General features: G+C 37.5%; 2 protein-coding genes across 2 annotated transcripts in view; both read left to right on the top strand.

Annotated features, from left to right (window-relative positions):
* The first annotated feature begins 754 nt into the window (after nt 1-754).
* On the top strand, nt 755-16,524 carry gps1 (G protein pathway suppressor 1). The gene is made up of 14 exons (XM_057817877.1): nt 755-920; nt 3,453-3,545; nt 5,395-5,576; nt 6,386-6,550; nt 6,692-6,827; nt 6,996-7,073; nt 8,094-8,154; nt 8,255-8,340; nt 13,167-13,261; nt 13,360-13,465; nt 13,586-13,666; nt 13,920-14,057; nt 14,131-14,265; nt 16,129-16,524. Exons 1-14 carry the CDS (start codon nt 888-890, stop codon nt 16,201-16,203), a joined length of 1,464 nt encoding a protein of 487 aa, XP_057673860.1. The 5' UTR covers nt 755-887; the 3' UTR covers nt 16,204-16,524.
* Nucleotides 16,525-19,463: 2,939 nt separating this feature from the next.
* The window catches only part of LOC130932172 (junction plakoglobin), a 107,953-nt gene continuing 107,196 nt past the window's right edge, over nt 19,464-20,220 (top strand). Inside the window, exon 1 of the mRNA XM_057861635.1 lies at nt 19,464-19,568. The gene's annotated coding sequence lies outside the window, so the exon portion shown is untranslated. The remainder of the gene's footprint in view (nt 19,569-20,220) is intronic.

Here is a 20,220-nt window from a genome sequence, read left to right as displayed (position 1 = left end):
GCCACGGTCAATGCAGCTAGCTATCAGGAGATTTTGGAGCACTTCATGCTTCCATCGGCTGAAAAGCTTTATGGAGATGAAGATTTTGAAGATTTCATTTTTCAGCATGACCTGGCACCTGCTCACAGTGCCAAAACCACTGGTAAATGGTTTACTGACCATGGCATTACTGTGCTCAATTGGCCTGGCAACTCTCCTGACCTGAACCCCTTAGAGAATATGTGGGATATTGTGAAGAGGAAGTTGAGAGACACCAGACCCAACACTGTGGATGAGCTTAAGGCCGCTATCGAGGCATCTTGGGCCTCCATAACACCTCAGCGGTGCCACAGGCTGATTGCCTCCATGCCACACCGCACTGAAGCAGTCATTTCTGCAAAACGACTCCCGACCAAGTATTGAGTGCATAGCTGATATCATTAATTGAAGGTTCACTTTTTTTAGGTATTAAAAACAATTTTTGTTTTGGTCGGATGAAATATGCTCAGTTTTTGAGATAGGGATTTTTGTTTTTTCTTGACTTTTTTGCCAAAATCATCAATATTAAAACAATAAAAGGCTTGAATTACTTCAGTTGTAATGAATCTAAAATATATGAAAGTCTAATGTTTATCAGTACATTACAGAAAATAATGAACTTTATCACAATATGCTATTTTTTTAAGAATGATTAGTAATTTATGATTAGTAATTTATGATCCTTAAAGGTCATTCTACTGAGCTGTCACTTTTGTGTTTTGGAATTCAACTGATGTTGAACCTTCTGGCGTTCCGTAGTCAGGCTCCAACAGGATCTGAAGAACGACTTACATATTAGCATTGCTACTGGAGTGTTCTACGCAACAGTCACACTGTTATTAGTGTCAGAAAAGGCATACGCGTTAAATATGCCTCTGCCTGTGCAGGTTTTTAACTTTCAGGTAAGTGCGTCGCTTTTTCGTGTACATAGATGCAGTCAGCTATCAGATGTTATCCGTGAAACTCAGAGGAACGTATTAGCTAGCTAGCTAGTTGGCTAAGCTGCAGATCGTAACCTAGTGAAGAATAAAAAAGACTAAGTAATATTATTATAGAAACGGATTAGAGTAATTATGAGACTACGTTTCTGGTTCCAAATTAGTGCAAATGTGCCTGAAGTCGTTTTTCGCGAGGGCTAAGAACAAGCAACCTAAATGTAAGTGCTCATGTGCTTGAATTAACCAAAGAAAATTCGCCCTGTTATATGATAACAGATTGCAAATAGAATAAAATAGGTTTATCATCTAATTTTAAAGCAAAGCTCTTTTCAATTGCCTTTGAAACAGTTGGTTTAAACGAGGCCTCGTATGGCTAACAAACAACACTGGCGGCCAATACATCGTTTTTTATTTTAATTACAAACGAAACAGTGCAAGGGACTTACAGAAGTACTGTTATTTTAACTTTATGGGTGTTCAGAAAACATGTTTCTTTGACGGAGGAGCAGCATATTTACATGTGTCCATTACAGCTAACGATAGCTAGCAATGACAAGTTTACTTCCTATTGGCAAGTGTTGATTTTGGTCAAGTGGTTTCTCATCACCAATACCTTCAATATAGGAGCCATTTAACTGGTAAACTATATTGACATTGTTCGAATTGTGCCTACGTTGTTCCAAATCCATCATTATTTGAATTTCCAACCACTTGTAAATAAAATAAATATATTATTGTGTGCTTTGTGCAAATATATGAAACATTTGTGTATGTGTTTCAATGTATTTCAACGTTCACTGGCTGGTGTTGCCTCTAATAAAAGTAAGTAAATAAAATCGGTAAGCTTGGCTGTATGGAAGCACATTTAAATTTTATTCTGGCCTGTTCTTATGGTGAAACAGGCACTGGAATGTTAATTCTTTGATGCCCAAATGATCATATTTTTTTTCTTAAATGTTTTTATTACATGCTTAAAAGAACAGGGGCTCAAACTTTTACATTATGATAATCATAATATGTTGCTCCCCCATTTGACATCCAACTGTAGTATGAGTATTGCATGCATGTACAGTGGTACCTTGACATACGATCGCTTTGACACACAATCTTTTCGACATCCGACGTAAAATTTGACTTGCCATTTTTTTCTGCATCCAACGACATGCTCTTTATACGACGATCTATGACAGCATCGCAGTTTCTTTGTTATCCCGCAAGACGGACATACTGCACATTTTCTTGTGAGAGAAAAAAGGGAGAAAGTGATGCTTACCATTGACGTGAAGATGGATATGATGGATGAGATAGAAAAATATGAGCGTAGGGTGCGCATCCGTGATATGGCTCAACAATACAGCCGTAGACGGTCCATCTCGGCGGTCCTCGTCCGTTCGCCAGTCTTTATAAATTAAGGTGGCAATTATTATTGTGGTAATATCGCCAAAGAAATCGCCAGCTTCGTCAGATTTCTAATCATTTATTCCATTAACTTGAGCAACACAACGCACCTAGTGTCCCCTGCAGCAAGTAAACAAAGTGAAAGTGAAAACGCTCACTCTGTCAAGTCAGCCACGCGATGCGTTCAGGTACACCACCAAAAACATTCGCCACATTAGAACATGGTTTGTTACATTATTACAGGTATTATTATAATTATTGCTATTATTATAATACTGTTCCGATTTTGATTCATAATTTATTTGTTATGCGCTTTGTAATTGATATTTGCAATAGTAACGTCAGTATTTATTAAGAATCTAGTGTAGGTTTTTGAGCTGTGGAACAAATTAATGGAATTATAATGTATTCTTATGGGAAAATCCTGCTCGACATTTGACCATTTTGACTTACAAACAAGGTCCTGGAACAAATTAACTTTGTATGTACAAGTACCACTGTATTTTGTGATGGGCAATAAGAAAATGAATGAATTAATTGATGGATCTATTTAGGGGTAAAAAAACAACAACTATTATTTAAATAGTAATTTAAAAAAAAAGGACAAATAATAACAAAAGTAACAATAATAGAAATAGTTCAAAATAAAATGGAAAAAAAAAAACCTTCCCCCAAAAATTATAATTTAAAAAAGAAGGTGATGAAAGACAAGTTTAAAAAAAATGGGCCGTGTGTATTTTGCACAGGAATTTTATTTATTTGTTGTTTTTTTTTTTAAATCTCTTGTGACCTCATAGAGCGTAACTCTTTGGCTCCCATTGATGATAATAGACGTCCAATCCATTTTAAATTGAGGGGGCAGGAAGTGATCAAATGAAGTTTAGCATTTTTGTGATGTTTCTTGTTGCTTTACCATTTTAATGTTTATATTTTTTTAATTTTTACGGGACCATGTTATTATGATAGACACTGTACATAAATGCACTGCCAGGCAGTTGGTGGATGTAGTTGAACAAAAATGCAATACTAATATTACCAAGTCATCCAAAAAGAGTAAAGTAGATTATTGTTCAAGTCTGCCCTGTACTTTCTTCATAGGGGGCTGTGGAACCTATGCAGATTGATGCAGATCCTCAGGAGGACCAGCAGAATGCTCCAGACACGAACTACACAGTGGACAACCCAACGCTGGTACTTGCTGTCAAAACACTACATCTTTTATTTAATTGTTGCACACAAGTGAATTGCCTTTCCATGAATAATTACTAAAGTATTGTTTCAATTGGCCAGTTGTTTAATAGACATTTAGTCACACAGTAATTCCTCACATCTTTCCTTTCCATGTGCTAAAAAGTAAAAGCAGAAACAGTTTGTAGTTCTACTGTCTAGTAGGGGTGTAACGGTACACAAAAATCTCGGTTCGGTATGTACCTCGGTTTTAAGGTCGCGGTTCGGTACATTTTCGGTACAGTAAGAAAACAAAATGCAAAATATAAATGTGCTACTTGTTTATTACACTTTTGTGCTTTCAACAATAGGAACATTAGCCTATACAAAGCTACAATTCTGCTCAAAAATAGAAAATACAATATTCTGAAATGTAGATATTTTGACAAACAAAATAAAAATAAATAACATTGGCTAAGACTTTTTCTTTAAAAAAATATCTGATGTGCAAAATTGAACAGTTGCAACACTGAACAGTTTAAAATTTCTCATATTAACTTTATGACCACAGCCTCAAAAAGTAAGAGTTAGGTAAGGGCTGTCAAACGATTAAAATTTTTAATTGAGTTAATCACATCTTTAATTTGAATTCCCCACCCAGTGGGCCAACCGCTTTTCTTTTCTTCCATCTTACATTTAACCGTTACCCACGCTGCTCCCTGCAGTTCTGAGTGGTGTGACGGCCTGGCCGTTTAATTGTTATCTTTTTTGAGACTGTCAGTCAGCTGATCGTCGCGTCCGCCAGTTGGCTGCCTCCCCTCCCAACGTGACGTACTCTGATTAACACCGGACGGGCAGACGACGTCGCCGCCGCTGATGGGCCACCCGAGGAAGGGTGCCAACTTCAGAAACTAGCCGCTGTCTGTCATGTATCCATTGTGCAGCCCTTTGTTTACATCTGCGGCAATAACGACACTTGCTTTATGGCAGCTAAGCCGATACACAGTAGTACTATTAGGCCGTTGTTTGAGCTCGCATCCCCGTGTGTGTGTTGTATTGTGCCTGAGTCTTGTCAACCAAATAAAGGCAGCGTTAACAATAGTCATCTGACCGCTCGTCATTTTACAGTCAACACTGAGAGTTCGCATTTGACAGCATACGTGCCGCGTACCTCCTCGCCAGCTGTTTACTCGCCATTCATTCACCTGCGCATTTGATCGCTATTTTTGTTACACTCCCGCTTTTTCAGTGAGGTATTTTGTGTTCATTTGTTATTGGATCGTTTTTGTTCACAACTGTAAATAAGAGCACCGCAGCAGTAGAGTTAAACTGCCGTTTTCGTTCAATCCGTTTTGTTTTGTGTAGAAGCCAGGGTAGTGGCTATCTTTTTGTAATTTCCTTTTTACGATCAGGGTTTACTTAGCAGGTGGGGTTTAAGTGTAGTTTCATTTTGTTTGTTGTTTTGGCCTGGGCTTACGCTGAAGCCAGCTCCTCCCGCATTTTGTTTATTTTGTACATTGCGAGTTTGACTTATGTGAATAAATTTGTGTCCACTTGCAACTTGTGTGTGTGGCTCGTTTTATGTTACGCCCTTAGCGAGCCGTCCGTGGGGCGTAATTAACGGTGGGCTTATGGGATGCATGAGCGGGCATTCCGCGCTTGCGTTAAATGAGTCAAATATTTTAACGTGATTAATTCAAAAAATTAATTACCGCTCGTTAACACGCTAAATTTGACAGCACTTTACATTACGTCCGAAACTCGTTCGGTACGCCTCCGTTCCGAACCGAAACGGTTCAATACAAATACATGTACCATTACACCCTTACTGTCTAGTATGTTGTTCACGTTTGAGATCTTGTTCTCTCTGTAGGATCTTGAACAGTATGCGACCAGTTACAGTGGACTCATGCGTATCGAGAGACTCCAGTTTATTGCGGAACATTGCCCACAGCTCCGAGTGGAAGCTCTGAAGATGGCTCTAACCTTTGTACAAAGGACCTTCAACGTTGACACTTATGAAGAGGTCTATCGCAGACTATCGGATGCCACACGGTATTGTAGTGCTTATTTAGCTTTGGAATGAATGTTTATGCCACTGTGTCATTGTGTGAATGAGGTCATTGCTCCTTACATAGCCGCACCTACATACTAGGCATGTCCACAATTCAACCACGTGATTGGAAATCTGGCCTGATCACATAATTTTCAGAGAATCAGATTAGAAGAAGTTTTGAAAATGTATTTATTTTTATTTTTAAATATCAACTAATCGGCTGCCATTGACAGCGACAGACGTCCAGTCCATTTTGACAGCCAAATTGGATTGAATGTCTATTGTCGTCAATGGCAGTGAAACACTATCGCTTAACGCCAGCCTTCCAAGTTGAAATGGATTTGATTTTGGGAACTGTCAATGGCAGTGAATGAGTTTAGAGCTACAAGCACAAATATTATCCAGGGGTATAAGGATATTGCAGAAACCAAAAAACAGAAATATGAGCAGTATGTTCTAGACTACTGTAATTTTCGGACTATAAGCAGCACTGTAAATACAGAAAACTTTGTATTCGCGTATAAGCCTTGGGTGTTAATACATATCTGAGGTATCGGATCGGGATTCAAAATCAGGTGACTCCTACTATATAGAATTAATAATGAGAATGAGGCACGTTGTAAAAATGCTTTGAGTACCTACAAATTAGGAAAAAAACAATATTGCAGTAGTTATAAATAAAATAGTCTTATTTTTAATGCCTCCTTCCATTGACTGTCTTGTCTGTGTAATCATTTGCCGCATTGAATCTCAGGGATTTTCAAATGAAAACAACGTATTCAATTAAAAAATATTTTTTTGCCTTTAGGGAAGTACAAGGTGTACCAGAGGTACCTCCTGAGGGCGGGGTGGCCCCCCCTCCTTTAGATTCAGCATGGGCAGAGTCCACCAGGAAGAAGGCCCTGCTTAAATTGGAGAAACTGGACACTGATCTGAAGAATTACAAAGGAAATTCAATTAAAGAGAGCATTAGGTTTGATGACAGAATTTTAAGCACTAGTTCTGTGTTTGAGTTTTGAGCATGATTGTTACCTATTCCGATTAATGATTTCAAATACTTAATGCGGCTCGATAAAAAAAGCACTAATTACTGCTTTGTGCCCATTGTTTTTAGGAGGGGACATGATGACCTGGGGGATCATTACTTGGACTGTGGTGACCTCAGTAATGCACTCAAGTGCTATTCTCGAGCTAGGGACTACTGCACCAGTGCTAAACATGTCATTAACATGTGCCTGAATGTAATCAAGGTAGAGCAAATCACACACCATCATTCAGCTCCTATTTTTCTTTTCTATACGAGGCAGATTACAAACGGTGGTCAGGTTTTAGGAATGTTTTTCTTTTCATCAATTGATGTATGGATTACTGGGAAAAGATCTCTGAATGAGGTGTTTGTTTTTTTTTTCCTCCCACAGGTTAGCGTTTATCTCCAGAACTGGTCCCATGTACTGAGCTATGTCAATAAGGCAGAATCCACACCAGAGATTGCAGAGGTAAATTGATATCAGGGCTGCAGCTATCGATTATTTTAGTAGTTGATTAATCTATCAACTATTTAGTTCGAATATTCGAGTAATCGGCTTGGGAACATATAATGCGCTGCAGAATAAATTTTAAATTTAAGACGAAAGCTTGCTAAGATTGCACTTTCAAAAGAGCATTAAATGCGAATCCAAAATAAATTTCCCGAGTGTTTCTTCAAACTATGCAGGATTTCACTTTCATTTAAGAATAAATTAAAAGTACCTAAGAAGCGGCATGGAAAATGAATGAATGAATGAATGAGCTTAGCCTCAAACAGTATAAAAAAATAAATAAATGTGGATCGAAGTACAACAAGAGAACAATGGCTAACTTGCATAGGTAAAGTCTGCTAGATTAAATGCTATAAAATGCTAAGGTTTTTTTTTTTTTAACAATGCTCTCAACAAATCGTTCAAACACTTATTCCTACAAAAAACGGCTAAATATACCTAAACTAAATTACGAATGCATAAAAAAAAAAACATAAAAAAAAAAACGTAACCTCATGTTGGTTTTACTATGTGAAATAAGTTATGTTATATTCACTGTTGCCACTAGAAAGCAGTATATCCACCCAAATCAATAACACTAAATGCAAACAATTTCAAAACATACTCTTACAAAGGCCACTCTAATTAAACAAATACTCGAAGCAGCAAAATTTGTTTTGGATCTTTTTTCCAATCGAATTACTTGAGGTAATCGCTTAATCCTTGTAGCAATATATGCTGCACCTGACTATAAACAGCAGGTGTCCATGTGTTAGAGAGATGTTGCAGAGAAATATCTGATTGATCAGAGTACATACATATGGCAAGACTAAAGTGGCTTAGAGTCCGAAAAATACAGTAATTGTTTTTGTAATCATTCTATGGAAAAGGATGGAAGCAAATTCTGGATTGAATGAGGTGTCTTTGTATCACACTAAAAATTGGTTTTTGAAAGATCACATGGATGCGGCACAACAAATGTCTTCTCCCTTCATGCAGCAACGAGGAGAACGAGACAGCCAAAATCAGGCAGTTCTTACCAAATTAAAGTGTGCTGCAGGTAAGAAAACATTTATTTTGTCTCTATGAACATTGCATCATTGTTATGGGAGGAATTCTTTGTGGTTCTAAATTATACGACTCCTTTATTTGTATTTGAGGCCTGGCAGAACTGGCTTCTCGAAAATACAAACCGGCTGCCAAGTGCTTCCTGCAGGCTTCCTTTGACCACTGTGACTGTCCAGAGGTAAGTCATGGCCAACTGAGGTTGTTCTGCAAACCCAGACTTACATGTTACATGTTAAATTAATGAAATGAATGGTCAAAAATCAAAAGTTTTATATGTTAAGTATTAGAGGTGTGCAAAATTTCCGATTCTTAGATTATTCGCGATTCGGCCGTGGAAGATTCGAGAACGATTCACAAACATCCAAATTCCGATTATTGAAATATGCCAAGTAAAGCGGAAGTACAACACACTCAGCGCGCCGCGCGGGCTTCGGGACGGAACGGAGCGGGAGTAGCTAAACATTATGCTTCTCATTAACCGGCCCCTCGGGTAATGCCAACGCTCAACTCACGGCTCTAGCTCAACTCATGCCACGAGATAAAAAAACACAACAACATACCTGACTGCTGCCGAAAAGCTGCTACAAGTACAGCTAAGCTACATAATGTTACGGTAGATATCATTTATATAGGACTAGATGGATTGTAGACTCGGTAGCGGTAGCAGCACATCTGCAAAAAGCTAGATGCGGGCGTTAGTAAACGGCCGCCATCTTAAAGCAGTAAACTTCCCTGCAATGCTGTTGTAGCGAACCTTCCAAGCAAACCTAATTAACTTTTTATCTAAAATACTCATAAATCGGTAAAATATTGACTTGAATCTATCTTTAAAATAGTTTTAAAACTTTCACATGTCAAAAGTAGACAAAAGGGAAATTATGGAATAACGGGAGCAATTTTAACAACTTTAACGGTTGATTCACAACATTAAATTAATTGAATGTAGTTTAAAGCTGCTGATACAGAATGGGGACTGGAGTTTTTTTATTTAATGTTATTTTTGTATATTTGTTTACTGCTATATGTTAACTTGATACTGAAATAGTAGTTTGGTTTAGCCTGAGAGTATTTTTGAACAATTTTGGAACTAATGTACAAAACTTTATTAAAAAAAAAAAAAAAAAAAAAAAAAAAGGAGGGGGGTGCATCATCAATCGTTTTATAATCGAATCGGAGCCTCTGAATCGTAATCGAATCGTTCGGTGCCCAAAGATTCCCAGCTCTATTAAGTATGTAGTAAACTAAAGTAGCAAAATGTTTTGTGTTAATTGAAACAAATCAACCCTTTCATGCACAAAGTATGATACACACACACATATATATATATATATATATATATATATATATATATATATATATATATATATATATATATATATATATATATATATATATATATATATATATATACAGTGCCTTGCAAAAGTATTCGGCCCCCTTGAACCTTGCAACCTTTCGCCACATTTCAGGCTTCAAACATAAAGATATAAAATTTTAATTTTTTGTCAAGAATCAACAACAAGTGGGACACAATCGTGAAGTGGAACAAAATTTATTGGATAATTTAAACTTTTTTAACAAATAAAAAACTGAAAAGTGGGGCATGCAATATTATTCGGCCCCCTTGCGTTAATACTTTGTAGCGCCACCTTTTGCTCCAATTACAGCTGCAAGTCGCTTGGGGTATGTTTCTATCAGTTTTGCACATCGAGAGACTGACATTCTTGCCCATTCTTCCTTGCAAAACAGCTCGAGCTCAGTGAGGTTGGATGGAGAGTGTTTGTGAACAGCAGTCTTCAGCTCTTTCCACAGATTCTCGATTGGATTCAGGTCTGGACTTTGACTTGGCCATTCTAACACCTTGATACGTTTATTTTTGAACCATTCCATTGTAGATTTGGCTTTATGTTTTGGATCATTGTCCTGTTGGAAGATAAATCTCCGTCCCAGTCTCAGGTCTTGTGCAGATACCAACAGGTTTTCTTCCAGAATGTTCCTGTATTTGGCTGCATCCATCTTCCCGTCAATTTTAACCATCTTCCCTGTCCCTGCTGAAGAAAAGCAGGCCCAAACCATGATGCTGCCACCACCATGTTTGACAGTGGGGATGGTGTGTTCAGGGTGATGAGCTGTGTTGCTTTTACGCCAAACATATCGTTTTGCATTGTGGCCAAAAAGTTCAATTTTGGTTTCATCTGACCAGAGCACCTTCTTCCACATGTTTGGTGTGTCTCCCAGGTGGCTTGTGGCAAACTTTAAACCAGACTTTTTATGGATATCTTTGAGAAATGGCTTTCTTCTTGCCACTCTTCCATAAAGGCCAGATTTGTGCAGTGTACGACTGATTGTTGTCCTATGGACAGACTCTCCCACCTCAGCTGTAGATCTCTGCAGTTCATCCAGAGTGATCATGGGCCTCTTGGCTGCATCTCTGATCAGTTTTCTCCTTGTTTGAGAAGAAAGTTTGGAAGGACGGCCGGGTCTTGGTAGATTTGCAGTGGTCTGATGCTCCTTCCATTTCAATATGATGGCTTGCACAGTGCTCCTTGAGATGTTTAAAGCTTGGGAAATCTTTTGTATCCAAATCCGGCTTTAAACTTCTCCACAACAGTATCTCGGACCTGCCTGGTGTGTTCCTTGGTTTTCATAATGCTCTCTGCACTTTAAACAGAACCCTGAGACTATCACAGAGCAGGTGCATTTATACGGAGACTTGATTACACACAGGTGGATTCTATTTATCATCATCGGTCATTTAGGACAACATTGGATCATTCAGAGATCCTCACTGAACTTCTGGAGTGAGTTTGCTGCACTGAAAGTAAAGGGGCCGAATAATATTGCACGCCCCACTTTTCAGTTTTTTATTTGTTAAAAAAGTTTAAATTATCCAATAAATGTTGTTCCACTTCACGATTGTGTCCCACTTGTTGTTGATTCTTGACAAAAAAATGAAATTTCATATCTTTATGTTTGAAGCCTGAAATGTGGCGAAAGGTTGCAAGATTCAAGGGGGCCGAATACCTTTGCAAGGCACTGTATGGCGGAAAACACTCAGGTGACTTGGAGTTCCGCTCTGAGACCCCCAATTTGGCCAAATTTCAAAGCTGTCCTATTTGCATATGTGATACATCAAAATAAAACCTCAATTTTCTGGGGGAAGAAAAATTTTGAACAGGAGGGCATTTTAAAAAAATAAAAAATTTAAACCGCAAAACCCTAAATGGAGGTGAGAGCACGCGAGAGCGTAATTAAAGACTCCATGATTTTAACGCGACATTATCCGCTATTTACCTCTTTTCAATCCAAAAACTCCATGTAGCATATATCACCGAGTGTCAAGACACAGCTGTGAATGGCCGCAGCCAGATTTTGGGGGGATTTTATTGGTGAAACATGGTAATATAACAAGGGGCCGCGTTGCAGAAATTGCAGACATCAAGGAGTGGTCGAGACTTTCCTACATTTACCCTTTTAAATGTTTTTTTGTGTGTTAATATGTCTTTGTTTGGATCAATTATTTATCTAAAATAGTAGGGGGAAAATGCGACAGTTACGGAAAAAATACAATTAAGCGATAGTTATGAGGTAGATATCCGTGACTTATTTACAGACGCAAATTTTTTCCTTGTGACGTAATTTGTTTAAAGTTTGCGAGTAAATAAAATACAATTACTTACCTTCTTTTTATGACTAGGTTGAAACAAAAGCGGTTGCGCAACATCTGTAAACGGGGGTTTCCAGGGTAAAACAAACAAATTGAAAATAGTTTGGGGGCTTACTGCGCCATGAATCTGTTATGGCAGCATATAGACATACTGTTCTATCAAACACAACAGTTCTTTTGGCATAAAATACACCAGTTTATTTTAAAAAATGTTTATATATATGTTAGGGGTGTCAAACGATTAAAATTTTTAATCGAGTTAATTACAGCTTTAAAATTAATTAATCGTAATTAATCAGTTCAAACCATCTATAAAATATGTAAACGGGGGTTTCCAGGGTAAAACAAACAAATTGAAAATAGTTTGGGGGCTTACTGCGCCATGAATCTGTTATGGCAGCATATAGACATACTGTTCTATCAAACACAACAGTTCTTTTGGCATAAAATACACCAGTTTATTTTAAAAAATGTTTATATATATGTTAGGGGTGTCAAACGATTAAAATTTTTAATCGAGTTAATTACAGCTTTAAAATTAATTAATCGTAATTAATCAGTTCAAACCATCTATAAAATATGCCATATTTTTCTGTAAATTATAGTTGGAATGGAAAGATGAGACACAAGATGGATATATACATTCAATATGCGGTACATAAGTACTGTATTTCTTTATTATAACAATAAATCAACAAGATGGCATTACCATTATTAACATTCTGTTAAAGCGATCCATGGATAGAAAGACTTGTAGTTCTTAAAAGATAAATGTTAGTACAAGTTAGAGAAATTTTATATCAAAACCCCTCTTCATGTTTTCGTTTTAATAAAATTTGTAAAATTTTCAATCAAAAAATAAACTAGTAGCCCGCCATTGTTGATGTCAATAATTACTTACACAATGCTCATGGGTGCTGAAGCCTTTAAAATCAGTCGCACCCAAGCGCCAGCAGAGGGCGGCAAAACACACCTTTCACTGTTCTCTCATTTTAATCTGTTTGAGCGGGGCATTTGTGCGTTAATTGCGTCAAATATTTTAATGGGATTAATTAAAAAAAATTAATTACCGCTTGTTAACGCGATAATTTTGACAGCCCTTATATATATATATATATATATGTATATATATATATATATATATATATATATATATATATATATAAAAGCTTCATCTAGTGTTAGGTCTGAGAAGTGTAATAGAATGTAGACTGAATTTAAGTTTCTTGTGTGGGCAACATTTAATGATACTTTCATCATTTTTTGCGTTCTAATAAAAACTGGGAAGCGCTCCGTAGTCTGGACAGCCCTGATATAATGCATGGATTTCTATTCAGCTTTTGTCACCTAGTAATGTAGCAGTCTATGGAGGTTTATGTGCTCTGGCCACGTTTGACAGACAGGAGCTCCAACGCAACGTCATTTCGAGCAGGTAAGAGATTAGCTTTTTAAAATTATTATGATTATACATTTTCAAGCATAATAACACTAATGGAAATCTTTTTTTTATTTTTATTTTTTTTACTCAAGCTCTTTTAAGTTATTTCTAGAATTAGAACCTCAAATTCGTGATATCATCTTTAAATTCTATGAATCCAAATACGCATCTTGTCTCAAGCTCCTGGATGAAATGAAGGTAAGGACAGGGAGCACGAACAGTTGTAGAGATTGCATGAATAAACAAATGACTGAATGAATGAGTTTATGTTGTGCAATAGTGTGTCTGGTTGAGTGATCTTAGTTTTTGTGCTTTTAGGATAATCTTCTGTTGGACATGTACTTGGCCCCACACGTCCGGACACTTTACAGCCAAATCAGAAACAGAGCCCTTATCCAGGTATCACACTACAATGGCTTCTGTCGTGAAAAGATTTGCACACTTGTCATATTCTTTTTTGCATGGCATCAAACAAATATACATATCAGACGAACATAACCCGAATATACTAGGAATGTCCCGATCACATATCACATGTGAGTTCGAGTCACCTGATTTTGAGGATCTGCCTATTTGAATCCTGATCGGATACCATGGAAATTATTTTCCTCCCCAAATTGAACAAAGCTTTGCATTGCTTTTGTGTTTGTAGTATTTCAGCCCTTACGTGTCAGCAGACATGACTAAGATGGCTCAAGCGTTCAATACAACAGTGGCGGCCCTAGAAGATGAGCTCACCCAGCTCATCCTGGAGGGGCTCATCAATGCACGTATTGATTCCCATAGCAAGGTAGAAGACACGCTACTATTGAAATGATAACGTTTTTTTACGAAAGCTTGAAACTTGATAATGTCCATAATAGATTCTGTATGCGAGGGATGTGGACCAGAGAAGTACCACATTTGAGAAATCGCTCCACATGGGCAAAGAGTTCCAGAGACGAGCCAAAGCCATGATCCTCAGAGCAGCTGTTCTTCGCAATCAGATCCATGTCAAGGTAGAAGAAAGATATGATTTATTTTTCATGGAATTAGCATGGAGTTGCAATGATAGACTGCAATCATTCTAAATGAATTGTTGAACTAATATTTAGTGTAATTTCTGCACTTGTCTAGAGCTGTCCCGACTAGTCGACATAGTCGACGTCATCGATGACGTAAATCCGTCGACGAGCACAACATCCCGTCAACGGTTAATGAAGGGTTAAAAAAAAATATGCGTGGAAAGTTCAGAAGACGCTTGGTATGTAAGCGGGGAAAGCGGCCCAAAGCCAAAAAAACGCGCACCAGAGAGTCCAAAACATTGACTTATTTTTAAAGAAACAAAGGAGGGCACACTTTTGTGTTCTGTCTCTTCAATGCCAAGCTTGGCTGAACGGGCTGTGAATGATAACGACAGGAGATTGTAAGTCCATCTAACTAACTAATGACATGTATTATTAAAGTTGCTAAGCCTGTCGCGGTATGCAAGGAGTCCATTTATCACATGGTAAATAAAAATGAGGGCGGTCATTTTCACAGCTCCGTTTTATCACTGCGCGCGCGTGCATGCATCCATTTGTGCGTGCGTGCTGATGGCATATGAGACTCCAGTTCTTTCATCAACACGCTGTAGAATTAAAGTTCAGACATACAAAATAAGAAAACACATCTATATTAAACACTATATACAGTGGGGAGAACAAGTACTTGATACACTGCCAATGGGTTTTCCCATTGGCAGTGTATCAAATATTTGTTCTCCCCACTGTACGTTAGCATTGCTACATTGAGGTGAATGGGGAAAAAAGACGACCTGCAGCCTTCTCCAAAACTTGCAGTTAAAAGGTGACACTTCAAAATGAAAAATCGCTGGTTAACAGCATTTGCAAAAGGAAAAAAATCTATTACTGACAGCACATGCAATCACAAAAAGTGCTTTTTTTGCGGAGTGTAAAGCTTAAATTAGCGGTTTAGCGAACGTACTTCCGGTGAGCATTTCAAAATAAAAGCATGTCATGTTCGTCTTATAAATAACGATTTCTGGAGTTAATCTCACATACTTTAGATTCTACACTAAGAATACCTTTAAAATGACACACTTTATGAAAAGTCTGATTGGCAATGAATAATAATTATAATACTATTATACATAGTACTACAGTATACTATAATATTAATGCTAGGTATTTTTTTAAGAATTGTTTTGAATCATGTTGGAAAGGAGAAGTCTGTGTTCTGAACCTGTTTACATTCCATTCTTTTGCACAAGTTAATTCTATCAGCATTTGAAGTCATTGTTTATTTGTGATTTATTATTGTTATTTATCTGTTTATTTGTACTTCAATAAAGAATTTAAGTGTTCCAAAATGTTTTTGTGAATTCATAAGCGACAACAAAAATTTCATTGCTAATTTAGTTTAAAAAAAAAAAAAAATTATACGATTAGTCGACTAATCGTAAAAATAGTCGGCTGACTAATCGGGAGAAAATTAGTCGTTTGGGACAGCCCTACACTTGTCAAAATGGAACACTCGCGCTAGTGGTTGGAGACTTTGAAAAGACCCTTTATCGGCAACGTTGTCACGATGAAATGAATATTTTTAATGATGAAATATGAGGCTCATTTTTCCCCTCAAAATCCACAAATAAGATGCTTCGTCATAAAAGGTTACAAATGGAAAGAAAAATACAGTAGTCATCATAACATGGGTCCAAGATTTGTGTGGCATGGAGGCTCCCTCTAGTGGTATTTAGGTTTACAACTTTCCAAATGGGATTCCCATTGAGAGCTAATTCATTTTAGAAATGAAGGGGCAGTTTTGACACAATAAGGATTATTATGATTATATTATCTAACTTGTGTCCTCGCCTCTCTCAGTCTCCTCCCAGAGAAGGGAGTCAAGGTGAACTGACACCAGCCAACAGTCAAACGAGAATGAGCACCAACATGTGAGTCTGCACATCAACCGGAGGAAAGGATCATCCAACCATTCTTCTACATCACTCACCTCAGTCCACCTCCTAGTTTCTTTGCTGAAGACAGAACACGCAACACACAGTGTAAAGACTTTAAAGATCTGGATTGAGCTCCTTGATCACGTCTCACGAAAAGCCTGAACTAATGTGGAAATGTAATCTAGAAATGAAAGCGTGTGAAAAGTCAGCACTTAAGTTGTAACTGGTTGGAGATGCACTTTTGCTCTGCTTACTATACATGGAGGACTTGTGAACAGAAAAATGTTTTAAAATAAAATGCCTTCCAGAAAATACTGTTTTCATTTGGTTGTGTGTAATAACTCACAAAGACACACACACAAATCCAAAGGTTTGAACTTTGCGTTATTTATTTATTTTACCCCTACTGGGCACTCATTTAAATAATTAGCTGCCATTGTTGGCACTAGATGACATCCAACTTCAACCCATTTTGACTGGGAAGGGCGAATTAACGTTCATCACGTTTAAAGTAGAAATGGACGCAGCGATGTTTTGTTGACACAGAAGTTGCTCCGGCTTCTATTTTTGTGTATATTTGGTCAATCTGCACATGTCAAAATAATTAGTTCCGACCTAAGGTTTGATACCTGAACACGCAAGTCCTAATCGGATCAATATTTTAGTGTCCGTGTAGACGGCGCATCTGATCATAATTTGATCGGATTAAAGAAATGTCCATGTACAGGTAGCCACTGATAATGATTTGATACCTTTGTTTTTCAAGAATGGCTGGGCAGAAAGGTAGCATCTCTCCATCCCACGACCCACGTTATAATTTATTGGTCTGTATAAATATGAAACAGTTCTTTATTACTTGCTTGGATGCATTATGAGCCACTGGTTCACCTGGTACCTTAAATACACCCAATTGAAGAAGCACCTTGCGAACATTTTTTCTCACACAACTATTCCACTTCCACTATGTAATAATCATCTGCAACTTAAATAACCCTCATTGTGTCCTACTTATTTTTATGCCGACCATTATGTTTGATTTTGCTCAACCATCATCTCTTTCATGTCTCTTGCACTCTCTCTCTCTGCCCTGATTCCTCTTATGCTTTTGTCATTCACTATCTATCTCTTATCATGCGCACAAACACCCCCCGGGGAAGGATTTGCTCCCGCTCACATCCACAAAATGATGGCATGCGCATCCATGCAGGCAGGACCACACACACACACGCACATATCTGGCTATATGGTAAAATGGGCTTTTAGATATAGTGTTTTTCCTCCCTTCAGCACACTGGAAGCTGGAGACATCCATTGTTCCTCGTAATCCACTTGGTTATGAACCAAAACCATGTCAACTTATTTCTTGACAACTCATTTAAAGGTGCATGCACTGACAGTTTAGACACAGAAGACGTGAACATTAATGGGTGAAAAACATCAGAATTTGAAGGATGTTTAGTTAACCACTTATTGCAGTGCTTCTCAATTATTTTTTCTGTTATGCCCCCCCCAGGAAGACGTAAACGTTCTGCGCCCCCCCCAACTCTCTGCCGCCACTGTAAATATACTGTAGTATCATTTGTATATAAAAATCTTATAAGTACACCTCAGCATAACATTTTCTTTTTAATATAAAAAAAACGTAATATAGATCAACTTACAATAAAGTGTAAAGAAAAAAAAAAACATCCGTACTGTAAAAATACACTCAAGATACATTTTTTGACCGTTTGATACTGAAAATTAAAATGTAATAAAATCAATACACAATAATAAATTCAAATTGATTAGCAACATTAACTCACGAGGACAATATGCAAAACAATTAAACCGAAAACAAAAACGACAATCTTATTAGACACAGGGACAGTTTTTGTTTTTGCTGCAGGCAGTATCAGCTCCTTTCTTATGGTGTGGGGTTATTTTGCATTGAGCAACTTGGTATGCCACCTTTAATGAGGCTGACAGTGCTCGCTGGGTTACGGCTATAACACTGACAAAGCGGGAGGATTGTTAGCAATATTCGGCACCTTATCGCTGGAAAAAAAAATATTCCTGCTCTCAACTGGAAACATTTTTAAACAAAGTAAACAGACTGGTCTTTCCCCTCTCCCACTGTACTAAAAGTCAAAGCCAAATACTACATACGCTTCTTCATATTTCCTTGTCTTAGCTTTTCATATCTCCAGTGCTCTTTGCTGTGTGCTCATGTTTGGTTCAAAAATATTGCGCATATGCTTAAAATGAGAGCGGCACTGCCACCCACTGAGTGGATGTGTAATTACACTTTATTCTAGTACGGCAAAAAAGTATGTTCACCAAGGTCAAATGCGCCACCCCCAGCATCACTCTGCGCCCCCCTGGGGGGCCCGCCCCACTATTTGAGAAGTACTGATTTATTGTAAGAATAATTATGATTTTTTTCTTTTATAACCCTCATAGGCATTTAACTTATTCACAACTCTCAGTCAAAATGGATTGGACGTCTTGCGCCGTCAATGGCCCTGAAACATGAGCATTCACAATTTCACATCCAGTCTTCCCGGTTTAAATGAATTGGACATCTATCGCAATCAATGGAATGTAATGCGTTAAATATGATTGGGGGATGGAAGGGCGCAGGTTTCAGTGCTTTGACTGCTCCAGACGTCCAATCCATTTTGACTGGGAGGTGAAATGGAACGAACGTCAGGGAGGGACTTCAGGGAGTGATAAAGTAAATGAAAGTCATTGCTATTTCTGGGAGTAATATGTAATTATTTAATTGTTTGCGTAATTAACCCTAACATTTGGAATTTGATATCATAGCTACAGCCTGCTAGTTGAGAAAAACAAATATTAAGAAACCGCTTGTTTGCGGTCACAGATTTCATTTAACTTGTAATTAACATCTTTTAGACCGTGCAAATTCATCACGATGCAATGTTAACAACCAATGGTTCCTGTATTTGAGTCTCTCTTCTTTAGCCAGCGAATGAGCACGAGGAGTACACGGCGTGCAGAGATTGTCTGTTCATGAAGATGGCTCACGCCGTAAAACAAGAATGTAGCTCTCAGCTTTTAAGACGACATAAATTCCAATCAAATAAAATTAGTTACCACTATTTGGAAATACAAAGAAACAAACAAAACTGGATTACTTATATGATGCATGCCATTAAGATAAGTAACAAATATATATGGTGGAAAACACTTAGGTGACTTGAAGTTCCGTTCTGAGACACCCATTTTGGCCAAATTTCAAAATTGTCCGATATGCATGTGTGATACATCACTGGAAAGTTTAAAGTCTCTATTTTCTGGGGAAGGAAAATTTCTGAACAGGAGGGCATTTTTTGACAACTTAGAAGTAGGTCAAATCAGGTGAGTGAAAAATAGACATTTTTGAGACCTTTGACATTTAATTTTTAATCTAAAAAAAGGTTTTGGACACCCATCCTTGTACATAATAAATAACAAACACTTTAAGACGACCCCCTTTGTCTACTCAAGTCTTTGATAATCCATATGCATGCACTAAGACATGTGGGTGAATGTACAATGATAAAGGAAATTGGTGTGTGAGTAAATGTAGATTTAATTTAGCCCTGTGTTTTATTTCGTAAATTAACGGGGAGTGAGATGTATAGTTAATGATAACTTTACTGCATACATTTTTTGATTTGTCTTCATTTTAATCTGTGCAAAGAAAAAACACTTCCGGGGAATTTTAGGGGTTAATGTGTAATACCATAATATTTTAATTTTTGCTTTAATATATGCATATTTTTAATTATGATTAAAGAATGTGAATGTGATATACTGAGAATTAAAGGCTCCATATGCATAAAGGGAAAATATAAATTTGTGTTCATAACTATTTATTGTATTTAGCCTCGAAGCCTAGGACCTAGGTTTTATGATTTAAGCATCCAGTGTATCTAATACGTGGATATTATCCCCATTAAAGCAATCCAAATGGCAACAACGGTCGAAAAGATAATGGACAGCACGCTAGTCAGTTAGCCTGCTGTGT

The sequence above is a fragment of the Corythoichthys intestinalis genome, chromosome 16, assembly GCF_030265065.1.
Source record: "Corythoichthys intestinalis isolate RoL2023-P3 chromosome 16, ASM3026506v1, whole genome shotgun sequence".
Classification (NCBI taxonomy): domain Eukaryota; kingdom Metazoa; phylum Chordata; class Actinopteri; order Syngnathiformes; family Syngnathidae; genus Corythoichthys; species Corythoichthys intestinalis.
The sequence above is the reverse complement of the archived record's forward strand: the minus strand, read 5'-3'. Positions and strand labels throughout refer to the sequence as shown.